Source organism: Siphateles boraxobius, unplaced genomic scaffold (assembly GCF_051911475.1).
Source record: "Siphateles boraxobius isolate OS27281-9 unplaced genomic scaffold, OSU_SipBor_1 1, whole genome shotgun sequence".
NCBI classification, from domain to species: domain Eukaryota; kingdom Metazoa; phylum Chordata; class Actinopteri; order Cypriniformes; family Leuciscidae; genus Siphateles; species Siphateles boraxobius.
Genome location: NW_027508699.1, coordinates 4,412,172 through 4,428,599, shown reverse-complemented (window position 1 = coordinate 4,428,599; position 16,428 = coordinate 4,412,172). Strand labels below are relative to the sequence as shown.

The 16,428-nt window shown below is 38.9% G+C and overlaps 1 protein-coding gene across 4 annotated transcripts in view; it reads right to left on the bottom strand.

The window, feature by feature from the left end:
- Nucleotides 1-3,996: 3,996 nt before the first annotated feature.
- Nucleotides 3,997-16,428, bottom strand: part of rock1 (Rho-associated, coiled-coil containing protein kinase 1) — a 78,473-nt gene continuing 66,041 nt past the window's right edge. Inside the window, exons 28-34 of one of the 4 annotated variants that reach the window (XR_013207969.1) lie at nt 13,681-13,751; nt 13,482-13,570; nt 13,271-13,349; nt 12,331-12,592; nt 10,063-10,270; nt 8,042-8,408; nt 3,997-6,224 (exon numbers count right to left, since the gene is read on the bottom strand). Coding sequence is in view for 2 of the 4 variants with exons in the window: in XM_077246969.1 (XP_077103084.1) it covers nt 8,357-8,408; nt 10,063-10,270; nt 12,331-12,592; nt 13,271-13,349; nt 13,482-13,570; nt 13,681-13,751 (761 nt within the window). In the remaining 2 variants the exon portion in view is untranslated. Of the gene's footprint in view, nt 8,409-10,062; nt 10,271-12,330; nt 12,593-13,270; nt 13,350-13,481; nt 13,571-13,680; nt 13,752-16,428 lie in introns of all 4 variants that reach the window. The other 3 variants (XR_013207918.1, XM_077246969.1, XM_077247016.1) reach the window with 3 other exon arrangements.

Here is a 16,428-nt window from a genome sequence, read left to right as displayed (position 1 = left end):
AGAAGATAACAGACACCAAGTGACGAACGAGGAGATAACAATGAGAAACAAAACAATTTTCCTGCAATCGAAGGAGTCACAGGAAAAACAGGCAAATTGTTGCAATCCAAAACAGTGAATAGGGTTTGAGTCCTAATTCAATACGCCTCCTGACACTGAGGATCTGTAGAGAATATCAGTGTCTTACATCATCAGCAATTCAGTGTTTGTGATTAATTTACACCAAAACAAAAGGTAACATGTATGCCTTCATCTCTGAAAACATTGTTTCTCCTAAATTTCCTAATGAACTCAGATAAGCTCAGTGCCGACTCGGTTTCAGTCAGTCCTTTTTTTCGTGAATTGGAATGTGTGCAAAGGACTGTGGGTGATTGAAGGACATGAAGGATACACTTGATGCATCCTTCAAGGTGAGCTTAACGAAAGACTGAAGGAAGGCTGCCTTCCAAGGATCCCTCAAATTTAGACGGGCCTATGGGTGGGGCTTGATGACATTGCAGATATCCAGATACTTTGGGAAGTGGCCGTGACCAGAGGGATGAGGGATGAAGGACCAGGACGGAGCAGGGGAACACCAGCGAAGATTAGGAGGCCGCAGGAGAGCTCTGGAAGAGGGGAATGGGTGGGTGACCACTTGAGTGCCGTGCCGAATCCTGACCCTGTTTAGAATTAGGTGCGGGACGGGATTAGGCAATCAGGTAGCGGCTTCAGTGTGGGTGGGGATAATAATCAGGCTGGGAATCGAAATTAAGCACAACACCGGCACAGCGGGAGACCTCTCCGTGGAGGAGACGAGGGAGCCAGGAGCCACAGTGATGTGTCCATGACTATCGCTATTAGCCTATTATATAAACCCTCATCCTCCCTCGCACTTTGTAACACATATTTCCTTGCGGGTCAAAATGACCCGAAACTTTAAAATTATACTTAATTTTTTCCCCCAGAAAGCTTATTTTATTTAATTTTGATAATATTTTTCTATTTTTTTAATGCATTTTTTAAAATTCATTTACCTTTAAATTACTAGATTTGATCAATAAATAAATAATAATTTCAGCACATTCCTCACATTCTTTCATCTTAAATTCAAAATAACTCACAATTTCATAACCCTTTTAATTTAGCTCAAAATATCTTACATTGGGTGTCTTAGTTGACCTCTTGTGGAAAAAATAATAATATAACATGATATTTCATGGCCCTTGCCACTAGATGGCCTTATAGCTCTATATGGAGCAAATGAGTTTTTTTCCACTGGGTCCTAAAGTAATTTGCTCTTCAGTATGCATTCAGATACACATGTAGAAATTATGAAGTTTTTGGGTATTTTTAGTTAGAATTTCGAGCACTTTTAGGTTTTTCTATGTGTACTGAAGCATTCCTTGCATTCTATTCGGCAGCCGTATCACCCTGCAGCCCAAGACTGCTCGCCCACTGAAACCAAGCAGGGTTGAGCCGGGTCAGTACCTGGATGGGAGACTCCTGGGAAAACTGTTGCCGCTGGAAGAGGTGTTAGTGAGGCCAGCAGGGGGCGCTCAGCCTGGGGTCTGTGTGGGTCCTAATGCCCCAGTGTAGTGACGGGGACACTATACTGTCAAAAGAGCACCGTCCTCCGGATGAGACGTTAAACCGAGGTCCTGACTCTCTGTGGTCATTAAAAATCCCATGGCACTTTTCGTAAAGAGTAGGGGTGTAACCCCTGTGTCCGGGCCACATTCCCTCCAATCATGACCTCCTAATAATCCCCACCACTGAATTGGCTTTATCTCTCTCTCTCTCTCTCTCTCCATCTATAGCTGGTGTGTGTGAGCACACCGGTGCCGTTGTTCTGTGGCTGCCGGCGCATCATCCCAGTGGATGCTCACACTGGTGGTGGGTGAGGAGAGACATGATTGTAAAGCGCTTTGGGTGTACAGTAGTACATATGGAAATGCTATATAAATGCCTCATTCATTCATATATATGGGGGTCAATTTGACCCGTGAGGGAAGGCTTTGTTACTTTTTTAAATTTCAACCTCAAAACTCCTCTAATCCATTCAATTTTATTTGTGTATTCGTGGTTCAAGTGCGGGAAAAGTCCTGGGGTCTCGGCCCCCTTTGATGAACTCTCAATTTTTCAAAATGACCCAAGGGAAGGATGAGGGAAAACATGCAATTGAATGCCAAAATAAATAATAGGTTTGATATATAACCTTTATCGTATAACCTACTATTGATTTATATAGGTTTTCATAATGTACAATGTAATATATTAAATAAAACCAAAGATAAAATGCATTATTTGTAGATTCCTTATTACATCTCAAACTGGTAGTTTGTCATGTTGGTGCAACAATAAATAGATATTATACAGGGGCGTAGCCATCATTTCAAAAGTGAGGGGGACAGAATGTCAAGTGTAATACCAGTTTTATTTTTCTTCAGACTTTTGTTGACAGATTTTTGCTTAATTGGCTTAATATGCTATTTATTTTAAAGCAATAGAAAAAAAGAAAGAAAGTTGTCCAGTACTTTATATTGCACATGCAGGGTTTTTCCTGGCTTAAAATGAGGCGAAGGTGGTAAAATCCTGATCATGTATTTTAATAAGATAATAAAATGTGTATTTTTCATAGACCATCATATAGTCTACTGTGTTACCACAGTATTTCCGTAAGTGGATCTCTGTACCTCTAGGGGGGTCCGGGGGCATGCCCCCCTGAAAGAAGATTTTGTACATTTTAAAGATAAATTCACTAATCTGCTGCACTTTGAGTGCCCCGAATCCGCTGTTAAAAATAAATAATCCAACTGCCCAAACATATGATATTCTCTGTTTTAGATATCTGATGATAATATGGTTAAATATCACACTGAAGCTGATTTAAAAATAACATTTACTTAAAAGAAAAGTTCTTCTTTTGGCAAAATTACATTTTCTTACTAGCCTAAACAAAGTCTGTCTTACTAAACTAACACTTTCCAATTGAAAACCTTCAAACTTCAAGCTTTTAAAACTACTACAAACTTTCTAGTTAGGCTTTTTCAAGAGAACTTAAAGTTAGTCTACAAACTTTTTTTATCTAATTGTAAAGTGTTACCAAATTATGATAAACATGATGTACACATGTTACAACGCTGCCTGATTCAAGCAGATCGTGGCTGTTAATGCATGAAAATACAAATTCAGCATTAACATTCACCATGTTTATTCTAATTTGAAGGGCTTTGATAACATATCTGTGAAAATAAAATGCATTACGAGTAAAAAAAGATTGAAAATATTGCATGTTTGTTCGGGTAGTGAATTTACAACAAAACCTGTTAATTATTCAACAAGAGAAATAGGCGGAGTTATTCATCATTGTGCAACACAATTCGGATACTACATGACAACTTACTTACAGTGCTTGACTTTTTCGTGAAAAAGGAGTGAAGAGTTTTTTGCCATTTTGAACTCTATGCAACTGATGGATTCGGCGCGGGTGCGGGCGTGTCGTAAGCTAATGCACGAGTGACTGATTACCATGGAAACGTGAAAGTCACGTATAGACTATCCTTGACTCTTTTGATTTTAAATATCGATGTATACACACCCGTGAAAACCTCAGCTTGTCGTTGACACACTTGCCCTATGAAAAAATGCGGGGGACGAATTTACATTGTATAAAAAGTGGGGGGGACACGTCCCCCGTAATCTACGCCCATGTGTGGTAACAATTATCCATGATACTATACAAAGAAAAGGCTTCACATTACCATTTGTAAGTTATAGCACCACTGGATTTTATAAGTCTCTCACAGACAGACAGACACACTAATTTCTGTAAACGTTTTAAAAAGTATATCCCATATGTCATGATTATAAGCCATTCACAGTTGAAATGCATTACGTCTGACATCAACTCTACATCATAAACTGTACTGTTTTAGGTCAGCTGGAGTTGTGAAGGAACCACCTGACAAAACATCAAAATGATTAAACCAGGTAGGTAAGAACAAAACACACTCAGGCGATAGATAAAGATATGTTTATTGACACATATCCATCAGTGCGGCCTCCGATGCAATTTAACATGCAATACATCCACGTCAAAACAGATCATTGTTCCAGTGCTTATTTTACTGAACACATTTGTAAAAACCATGTTGGATTATTGAGGAGGTATTCATCATCTTGATTCATGAGTATGTACACTGACGGAAACCGTTTTGACGGAGAGCTGGGGATGTTAACAGTCTTTTTTATTGATATTGTAAAAGAAAAAAAGCAGGACATGTTGTCTTCATCCTGGTTCTACATGCAGAACTTTCGAACTTTGGTTGACAACATTGAAGACATGCAATAGATGGTCCGCTCTGTTTCAAACCGTTTAGGTTCTGGTAAAAATCACACTGTAATAGATATGTTTGTTTTCAAAGTATGATAATAGTAAAGATTTGTTTGGAGAGGAGCGCAAACAGATATGGCAGTAAAATTGTTATCCAAAAGGCACTAGGTGAGCCAAACGCTACAGATGTTTAGTTCTACAAATAAATTACAATTCAAACAGTGCAGTTACATTTGTTAACTTAATGTTTTCCTTTTTGAAACATTTATCCATGAATCAAATGTAAGGCAACACATTACAAAAAAAAAAAAAAAAAGATAAACAAAATAATATTACAGAAACAATGTACCCAATGAACACACACACAGACACAATTTCTTTTCAATGGTTTCTGTGACATTTTATGTCTCCTGATGCCAATTTGATGGTATCCTATGGCTTGGAGCCTCCAAAAACAATAATAACGATAATGACAATTATGATAATATTATGCATAGACTGTAATGATCTTCCATGCTCCATAAAAAAACCCTCAAAATCTCCTCTCAGAAACTCTCAGTACCCAATACTTTGCAACCAAACACAGTTCATTTCGAGGCATAGAATAAGGCAACCAGAGTCCATCAGAAGGCGGCATCAAAGTGGATCGAAGTGGAAATGGCTTGCAAACAAAAAGACTCTCCCAGAGACCCTTTTACGGTTAATTCCCCAAATTTCCCCATTCGCCATGGTGCCAAGCTATAGTCCCAATCCCAGAGGTTTCAGAGTCCAAACAGAAAGACATGGCCATGAGAACAGCCTATAGTTTCCTTCCCAAGCTGTGAAAAGATGTCAAAGCTTTCCTCTGGACAGTTGGATATATGGTGTGGAATAAATGGGAGTCTGAGAAAAACCGTGTTATGGGGAGAAGAGGGCAGAAAAAGATGATGCCAAACAGTCTCCATGATGCCTTGCGGAAGGTAAATCCTGAATTTCAGCACCAATTACTGTCTGTTTTTTCAGTTGTGAAATGCAACTTTAAAAAGGTTAATTACATGTTTGTTACAGATTTTTTTGTATACTTTTTTAATTTATTTTTTTTTCTTAGAGAGGAAAGTACAAAAATCCCAATTTAATCCAGAGGTTCAGATGGTTAGCTGGAAGAAAGAAGAAAAGAAAATGTCCAGTGTTTGAAAGAGAGATTAAATGTAGGATCACTCTTACATGTTAAACAGAACTTTTCAGTCATCATCATAATATGATTCACACACATCTCTCAACGTGGGTGAATCGAACAAAAAACTGCAACATTTGATTGCAGAAAACAGAGAACAACAACAGTAGTCCGTTATATTTTACATGAAGGAAATAAAGCCTGAAGATATTTGTATGCATTATGACATTTTTATGATAAGGACATTTATCCTTAAAATTACTACAAAGCATCTGGATGTTATATTTGAAATCTCAATGGTAATTCTTGTTGTTTATTTTAAATTAACAGTAATACTGTAAAACAGTATTACTGTTATACTGTAATACTGTACTGTATAACAGTACAGGTAGTGATGTAGGAGTACAACAATATTCTGCAATGTTTGTCTTCTTTTATTGGATAGTAGTATACGTATTCTAATAAATTCAGCTAAACCTTTCTAGAAAAGTTTATAACTATACAAATGAACGCCCACTCTACATTGACTGAAACTGCTAAAGAAAAAATGGTCAAGAATTTTTCGGTCCATGCACTGCCTGATCGATACAGAGCAGCTTTACTGATACTCAATGTCAATAATGAGATAATACAAATAAAATCCTCAAAATAAGCTTCATTTTCTTCAAGCAAAATATAATCACTTCCTTTGTCAGGTTTTGTGTGATTGACATTTTGTTACCATCATAGAAATTTAAATAACAGAAAAACGACATCCAGCTCCCCCTCTCTGGACATAATGGGTGGAGTTTGGAGTTGTCAAAAATACCACCTTCGGCACTGAAATTTAAAAAATGTGATGATACCAGCATTTCCCTCTAGCGTTTTGAGCGCTGTTGAAACCGATTCTTAAACAACTCTGATTGGCCACTGCGTTCACGCAGTCAACATATGTGTCTCTGATTGGCCATTGTGTTTATGTGCTCAACATATGTGTCTCTGATTGGCCACTGTGTTTATACGCTCAACATATGTCTCTCTGATTGGCCATTGCGTTCACGGCCTCAACATATGTGTCTCTGATTGGCCATTGTGTTCACGGCCTCAACATATGTGTCTCTGATTGGCCATTGTGTTTATGTGCTCAACATATGTGTCTCTGATTGGCCATTGTGTTCACGGGGTTCAACATATGTGTCTCGGATTGGCCATTGTGTTCATGAGCTCAACATATGTGTCTCTGATTGGCCATTGTGTTCACGGGGTTCAACATATGTGTCTCTGTTTGGCCATTGTGTTCATGGGCTCAACATATGTGTCTCTGATTCACGGCCTCAACATACACTATATTGCCAAAAGTTTTGGGAAGTCTGCCTTTACATGCACATGAACTTCAATGACATCCCATTCTTAATCCGAAGGGTTTAATATGGAGTTGGTCCACCCTTCACAGCTATAACAGCTTCAACTCTTCTGGGAAGGTTTTCCACAAGGTTTAGGTGTTTATGGGAATTTTTGACCATTCTTCTAGAAGAGAATTTGTGAGGTCAGGCACTGATGTTGGACGAGAAGGCCTGGCTCGCAGAGTCCGCTCTAGTTCATCCCAAAGCTGTTCTAATCTGGTTGAGGTCAGGACTCTGTGCAGGCCAGTCAAGTTCCTCCACACCAAACTCTCTCATCCATGTCTTTATGGACCTTGCTTTGTGCACTGGTGCTAGTTTTAATTTTGTCAGCTATTAACATTTAGTCTTAATCCTGTGTTAAATGTACTTTTAGCTTTTATCATATTTAGTCAACCTTGCCCTGTTTTCATTCAGTCAAGTTTTAGTCGATATCAATGAAAACTTAGTCATATTTTCGTCATGCTGCACAATGGTTAAATTGATAATAGGCTAACGATTATTTTGCTTAAAGTGGACATGAACTGAGAAATCAAAATTTCATTGATCTTTTAACATATAAGAGGTCATAAAAGTACCATAAAAACATCCTGTAAGTTTCAGAACTCAAAACGTTCTTGTCAGTCTAAAAACAGCTTATATTTTAGCCAATCCATTTGAGCACGTGTACGCAATGGCCAATCAGAGACATTAATGTTGAGCGCATGAACACAATGGCCAATCAGAGACATAAATGTTGAGCATGTGTACGCAATGGCCAATCAGAGACATAAATGTTGAGCACGTGTACGCAATGGCCAATCAGAGGTGTTTAAGAATCCGTTCAACGGAGCTCAAAATGCTAGAGGGAAATGCTGGTATCGTCACATTTTTACAAATATCAGTACCACCTTGGTACCGAAGTCGGTACTTTTGACAACACCAGTGGGGGGTGTTCGGTGACAGGGTTTTGGGTGTGGTTGGACCGTCTAGCTCAGGGGTGTCCAAGCTCGGTCCTGGAGGGCCACTGTCCTGCAGAGTTTAGATCCAGCTTGCCTCAGTAAGTTTCTAGTATGCCTAGTAAGACCTTGATTAGCTGGTTCAGGTGTGTTTGATTGGGTTGGAGCTGAACTCTGCAGGACAGTGGCCCGCAGGAGCAGGACTGGACACCTCTGGTCTAGATGTAGCCATTACGCCCAGCAAGGGGGAGCTGGACACCCATTGTCTCCTGCAGAGGATACAAGACACAAATGGCAGAATATAGGAGAAATTTCAAGTTTTAAAGCCAAGACCGTAGAGAGCCTCGGTCAAGATAAAGGAAATTCCCTTTCAATTGGTTAAGTTTGTAACAGAAATAATTTGCCATTGTAGTAAACAAAAACCCAGAGTAAACAGAAAAGGACAGGCCTCTTAAGAGCAACTGACCACAGTTAACCTCGACCTTTAAAACTGTGAATGAAGGCACTGAACAAACACAGGAGCAGTGGACTACACCATTAGACATATAAGGTGTGGAGAAGCTGTATGATGTTGTCAGCATGTACTGGATGTTGTGTCTGCCGCATGGAGACTGGACTGCGCCCTGCTACAAGACAACAGCAAATAAACAGCCCGTCACGAGACTACCCTGCCTCTACAGCCAGGACCTTATGGCCTTCATTAGCAATGATTACAGCTCTTTATATCTCAATCTTATAAAAACATGTCCCAGTCACATTTCACCCCAAATGTAGTATATTTAATAAGGAATTATGTTAGCATGAAGTAAATTTTTTAGGACAATAGGGCTTTTTGAACTAAGACATTATTTTCATTATAATCATGCACTTCCCTCACCCATTCTAAATACCATACTCTATCTCAAGTCAAGTTTATTTATATAATGCTTTATACGATACGGATTGCTTTAAAGCAAACCACGTAAACATAAACCTTTAAAGCAATCATTCAGCTTGGTGTGTGTGTGTGTGGGGGGGGGGGGGCTGTTAACAGTTTGAAACAATGTACCTGATGAGTTACAGAATAAGTCAATGTTTTGTCATTTTCTTTTTTTATCTAGCAGTTTAATTTCATTTATCATTATTTCCTACAATGAACAACAAAAATCTAATTTAAATCAACAAAGTCAGTACCGCAAATACCATGAAATAAATACATTTTAAATACATATTTTTTTTAACGCTACAATAAAGTTATTTCGGTATTACCAATCTAATCATAATCAATTTAATCATAAGCTTGGCGAACAGATTTGGAGAATTAGATGTTTCCCTATTCAAAGAGATAGGCGCTGCACTTGCATGACCGAGAGGTGTTTCAAAATGGTCGCCGAGTGAAATGACTTGTCTTAAAGTACAATTCCGGCCAAAAATTAACCTAGGGCTAAATAACACATGGGTACCGAGTCGACCGTTCTATGGGATGCGTTTTCATGATAATCGGAGCCGTCTTTGGAAAACAGTCTCGACCAGTCGAACCACGAACGCCGTGCTACGTGCTGGTCAACAGTCACAGTTCAGCTCACGTAGCACGGCGTTCGTGCTTCGACTGGTCGAGACTGTTTTCCAAAGATGGCTCCTGCTTGTATACGCGAAGTGTACTGTCTTTATAAAGTATCTTCTTATTAAACTGTCTGTACACTTACAAAGTTCTCAATGCTTCGGTTTGCAGGTAGAGACCCTCATTATGCTTCCGTGTTAGTGTGGGGCTATTTTGACCCTTGTTAGTGATATTAACTAGTTATTTTTATTCGTACTTATTCAATGCCCCATACACTAGCGTTATAAGTTAATCTGTGGTTAAACTAAAAATAACATTAAAAACTGGGTACATTCGATTATCATGAAAACGCATCCCATAGAACGGTCAACTCGGTACCCATGTGTTATTTAGCCCTAGGTTTATTTTTGGCCGGAATTGTCCTTTAAAGGGACTTTGATAGGACATAGTAATGATCACTACTGAATGGAACGAACAGAATCTGCCAGTGCTGCAGAAAGATTATTGCATAATGTTTTTTATTTCATCACTACATTACAGTAATGAAAAATTGGGAAAAGTTTTGCTTTTTATTCTCCTGAAGACATTATTATTATTTCTTTTGGAGTGAAATGTGACTTGCAATCAAATCCAGAGAGAATGCTTTGTGGTTAAAACTATGCTGCACTGAAAATCCTATTCTCTGCTCCAAATGCATAATGTGCTATACTATTGATGTGACAATGTATGGTTGTAGTTACCTTGGCTTTCCTGGCATGTTTTTGGGGTTCTTGCGGAAGGACTGGTTTACTACGGAGCGAGTGGACATTGCGCGTGGAGACGCCCTTGAGAAGGTAGAAGGAGGGGTCTTGGGAATCTTCTTGCCGAGATGACCGATCCATTTCTTCTGCTCATCTTGGGACAAGGCCAGAAGCAACATGTCTCGAGCTGATGTCACATCATAATTAACTGAGGGAAAAGAACAAAATGAGTGTTGCTGTGAGATGCCTTGTCATTAGCCATTTTCACTCATACAGTCTTTGCTGTAAATTAAATGTAACTTTCTGATTAGAGGGCCTGTTACCTACTTTTTTTAAAGCAGCATTTACAGGTAAAATTAACTATCAATCAAACAATCAAATGTGGTGGAACAAAGAAGTGCAACAGAAGGGGCAAACAACATCTCCCGCCTCGCCAAGTTCTGCCACCGTTCGACCCAAGATATCGGTCACGTCATGAAAATCGTTTAGGCTGACAACCAGGTCTAGCGAAACTCTGATTTACTTGCCCGCATGAGCGAATTACAGTTACTACCGCTTATATCAAGCCCACCTTTGACCCGCATCACTGATTTATTTACATTTACATTTATTCATTTAGCTGACGCTTTTATCCAAAGCGACTTACAATTGCTATATTTCAGAGGTCGCACGCCTCTGGAGCAACTAGGGGTTAAGTGTCTTGCTCAGGGACACATTGGTGTCTCACAGTGGATTCGAACCCGGGTCTCTCACACTAAAGGCATGTGTCTTATCCGTTGTGCCATCACCACCCTGTAGAATGAGATGTAGAATGGGAAGCGGACTGGCCATGGTGACATACCAGCTGAGATTTGGAAGATGCTTGGAGAGTGTGAAGCAGCAGTTTTGAGGTACTCATTGAGTCATAGCTGAGAACAAGCCCCCCACACTGAACAACCAGCACAACTGTGCCAATCAAGAAAGGCAAGGGCAACTACCACCCAAATTGGGTTGCTCAAAAGGTATTTCAGCGGGTACTGGACAAACACCTCCAAAACATCACTGCCACCACATCCAATCAGTGTAGCTTCATCAAAGAATGTGGCACCATGATGGACTCTTTTCTTGCCACCTGGTTGCTGACGGAGAAGCACTAGGAGAAAAACGGTGCACATTGCATTCCTGGACCTGGAAAAGGCATTTGATTGAGCTTCACGCAACCTTATCTGGCAAGGACTGCATTCTCATGACATCCCTGAAATGTATGGGGTGTAATTTCTTTACTGTAATGTCACAAGCATGGTTTGATGCCCAGTTGGGATTTCACCACCTTTCAACATCACTGTCGGTGTTCACCAAGGCTCAGCCCTCTCGCCCCTTCTGTTCATCCTTTGCATATACACAGTGACAGCAGACTTCCAATCACCGCACCCCTGGACTGTACGTGGAATTGTACGCAAAGCATTGCTTTTGCAGGATACCTGCTCTGTGCTTCAACACCCTTAGTGGAAACAGAATGCGGCAAACATTCAAAAGATTGAGTACTTGGAGTTTGGCCCCCAAACCAATGGCACCATCAACATTGATGGACAGGATTTAAAGAAGATCATCAAGTTTAAATACCTCAGATCTTTGGTCATATCAGATGGCGACACCATCCTTGATGCCCGGGGAAGAACCGATGCAGCATCGCTCAAGTGGAGACAGGTCAAAATCTATAAGACCGTAGTGCATTCAGAGGCCCTTTATGGGGCAGAGTGCTGGGCCAAAACAAAGCAGCACGAGCAAGCCCTCCACACCAAGATATGAATGTGCTCCAGGGGACACTTGGGGACACCTGACCCATCTCAAAGGATTGGAATCAACTTGGTCATGGAGAATATGCGGGAAGCATTGTATACGGCTATATAATGAGCACTAACAAGAGCTCTGTGCCAAGAACAGCCCCCTGTTTCAACCCAGGAGGCCACTGACAGCATAGAAGACCAAATAAACGGTGGATGGACAGTGTTACAGAATATATGTGGGCCGTGGACCTTGCCCAGAAGATGCTAAGGACTGGGCCAAAATGGAGAAGATAAAGCTGAATACCAAAAACCTTGTAAAACTATGGGATAAACAGTAACAAAAAGAAATACATCATTATTAAAGTAAAGGATTAAAGGATTTAAAGGAATTAAAGTAAAATCAAAATTTTGTAGTTCTACAATTTCAGTCAAACCTTATAAAATGTAAAAAAATAATAATAAAAGAGTAAACACACAGAGGCATTTTCTGCTTGTGGCTCACCTTTGCAAGGGGCGATAACGTCCTCCTTCTTGTCCAGATGGTCCTTGTGGCACTTGACGTGGCAGCGGCGGCACTCCAGGGCTGGCGGGGGCTTGAACACGTGCCACAGGGGTTTGGAGCAAGCCTCACAGTTAGAAGGGAAATGGTAGAGGGTGGGGATGAACTCGTGGCCTTTGTGGGGCAAGCAGTTGGCCTTATCACCCTGAGGAACACTCTCCATGTCCGCTTCCTTCCTACACTCACCCTCATTAGCATAAAGTATCTGAAGAACAAAAACATATTTTCCAAATTGTACATTTAAGTAAAAGTTAGAGCGTCATGAAAGATTTTTTAGACATCAACATAAATGTACAATGTAATTTTTTATAAAAGTAAAAACTGTTAACCCTGCATCAGGGTTACAAATGTGTCCAGTGTGAAATGATACGGTGTAAGAATGATGGGGCTAGAGGCTTAGCAAAGGACACCCAATCACGTGCCTCATATTCACATGCTTTGTTTAGTCGCAGAATTGCCGCGTGTTGAATAAAAAGTAGGCTATGTTTCAGCGTTTGAGGGGAAAAAGTAAAAGGGTGACAGAAAACGTGACATTTACAGTCTGAAACGTCCACTCATTATAAACTTGATAGTACAGTCTTCAATATATTATATGATGATGCACAATGCTAGAGTCTTTTCTGCAAACAGGTCGTGTGCTGCGTTCATCCAATCAAAGACACTGACATTTCACACATGCAAATAAGGACATTATGGAAAGTACAGTGTGAAACGTCTCCTTATGAATACCTTGCAACAAACTTGGAATGATTTCAGCTTTCCTACAGTAGTTTCCCAAACATGATCCAGTCTATTTATACTTACAGAATTGGAACGGTGATTACAGGGAATTTATGACTATTTTTAAATAGAATCTCTGTGCAAAAAATTGAAAATAACTGACCTGGAATATTCGTGGAATTTCATCCGTCTCAGCTCGATAAACGTCGCCTTGTGTGACAGGACGTACATGGAAAAGTTTGCTGTTTTGAAATAATACATTTTTGTTATTTAGCAGAAAGTGTAATCATTCAATTTTACATGCACGAATGAATACAGTGGCCAGTTAACATGGATATTTCGATCCATGGATAGTTATTCATCAGAATACTTACTCAATATCTAGTACCATAGAGGGGTTTGACTGCTCTTTGTCTTGCTCATCATTGTAAAAGAGAATCTTTTTACTGCTCACCACAACATACTGAGGGAAACAAAAACAAATATTGAAAAAGATAGAAAAGAGCAGGGCCTATCATGTCTAAATGCATGGACAATAATAGTTTAACACACAATTCTTCATGCAAGCCTTACCTGCTTTTTCCAGCCATATCTTTTTATATTAACCCTATTAGGTATTGCGAGCCATCCTTCAAGCCTTGATTCTGAAAGCAAAGAAATTCCATTATATACAAGTCAGAATTTGAACAAGCAATAAAAATAGACATGCGGTAAAACAACTGGGAACACAAACCAAAGTTGTGACACAATCTACAAAAACCGATTGGCTTTTACTAGCATGCGTAAACCAGGTACACTTTAAAACAACTGCCCACATCACAGGGTTGTAGTTGTAAAATCCCATGCTGTTTTGTTAAGTGAAACTAACAATGAAAAAAGGGAAAGCCTTTATTTTATCGATCAAGGATTAGTAAGATGGTGAAAATGAGATGTCCCTAGGTAAACAGATCCTGATGTTATTGTGAATGTGAGAAAACAATGGCTAAATAGATATTTGACTGGTTAACCAATCAATTTTGACTATAATAGCTCACATGGACCACAGCCTTAGTGATGTCAGTGGAAGAAGAACACCAAGTTATTACATTTTCATTAACAATTATAAAGAATTGTATTTCTATTTGGAATAACGGGCACGATAGCTCAAAACAACAGCAGCAGCTACAGTACTAGCTATCTGGCCTGATTAACATGAACAAATAGGCCATTAGGAGATGCTCATTTATTACAGTACTACATCTGTATGTTTTTCTGAACGACGTAGATAAAAATTTTGCATAATAAACCCAGGAATGTGCATCACGTTTATAGCAGTATTAGTAACTGGCTCAATGCAGCAGTTTGTTACAAAGTACATTTTATCATCAAAGCATGTAATTCTGCCCCTTTTCTGGAAATATCAACCAAACTAAGATGCAATTCAATTAAAATGTTACTGGTTTAAAAGCATATGATCACAAGGTGGTTTTGAGGAAGACAGGTAGGTCACGTAAGAATTGTTTTAAAAAATCATGCAAAAACTGTGTGACCCCAACTGAGTGTGAATGCTTAATGTCATTCATTCTGTAGTGAGCATGCTTCCAGTGCAATAGATAAACCAACCGTACACACAGTCAACATACAGGAACACGTGTGCTTCACAGGGCTGGGTATTGACGCCGATTTCCCATTATGATTAGATAGATTCATTCTTTTGGGAATATGTTATTTTCAATTAAAATTTCAAGTCGCTTTGGATCAATTTTAGGGTTGGATAACTTAAATCATTTGGATAGATTAAAGTGGTCATGACATGAGAGATAAAATTTTCCTTGATCTTTTGACATATAAGAGGTCTTTCTACCATTTAAAAACATCCAATAAGTTTCAAAGCTGAAAATGTTGCCCTCATTATAAACGAGGCATTTATTTAATCGAACTCCAAAAAAGGCTTGATTTGATATTGCGGGATCTGTTACGTCACACGGGCAAATACATTTGCATATAAGCAAGACATCGACGAATAGTTATACATCATCGCACCATAGACAACAGACTAAGACCATAGACCTCTCAACGTGATTATGTAATGTGTGGCGCATCACAGCTCGTGCAAGACAAGCATTTGTGGTTAAAAAGAATATAAAGGTTTTTATTTTTAATGACTGATGGTTTCTCTACTCTAGATAAGACTCGGCTGGGATCGTGTCGAGACTTTGAAGCTTCACTGAAACTGCAGTTTGGACCTTCATACTGTTGGACCCCATTATATATATATATATATATATATATATATATATATATATAATATGTCTATATATATTTTTTTTTTTTATGTGCACAAAAGCCTTTATTAACATTATAAGTGATCCCCAAGGAACATATTAAAATATATAAATATTGAGAAAAAAACATGTCATGACCACTTTAAGGGTTTTCAAACTTTGCAGAGCAAGGGAGGGACAAGCCATGCTAAATGAAGAAACTTTTACTTTTGCAATTATTACATGATCCTCTGTGCATAACTTGCAATTTGAAGGCAATTCCAAGTTCTATATCACATTCAAATATTAATATTTTAACCCAGGCCAATAGGAATATAAAGAGTAAAGCTATCACACACACACATTAAAAGAGTGTGACTTGACCTAAAACACCTCTGAAAGGTGCTCAGAGTATGATTTTAATAAGCAAAATAAGGTTTCACTAATTTCAGCAATTTGGTTTCAAATAGGTCTATTTTAGCATTGCTCTGTTGGTAAAATCACTCTGAGTAGCTTATTTCTGAGGTATCACCAAAACACATTTGACATTCAGTAAGTAAAAAAAAAAAAAAAGTAATGAGAAGAGACAAAATGCCACCCAAGAGCACAATCCAGGCATAACAGGATCCCAATCTTAAAGTTACTCACAGAGGAAAAAGAATAGAAGATACACAGATAAGGAGAGCAAGAAGAACTGACTATATATGAGGGAGAACAAGAGATTAGACTTTAAACACAGACATTGGAAGATGATGATTATGTACACCACCTGGCAACATGAAACATCATCACCTTCATCCTATCATCACAACATTATAAGTCAAAAGGACAATTTATCCGCTAAATCTAATTAACATCATAAATACAGTCCTAATAAATATACCCTAACAAAATGACATTCATTAGCCAAATAATATAGCCAAGATCAAGGATTTGTTGGCTGTCTAATATAAACAGAATATAGCCATAATCACTTTTTTAAAAATACTTTTTTCATGTCTATTTAAAAAAATGCATCCCAAATTATCCCCTCTCACCAAGTCTTTTTTCCTGAAATGCTGACCAACATTGTGGTAAT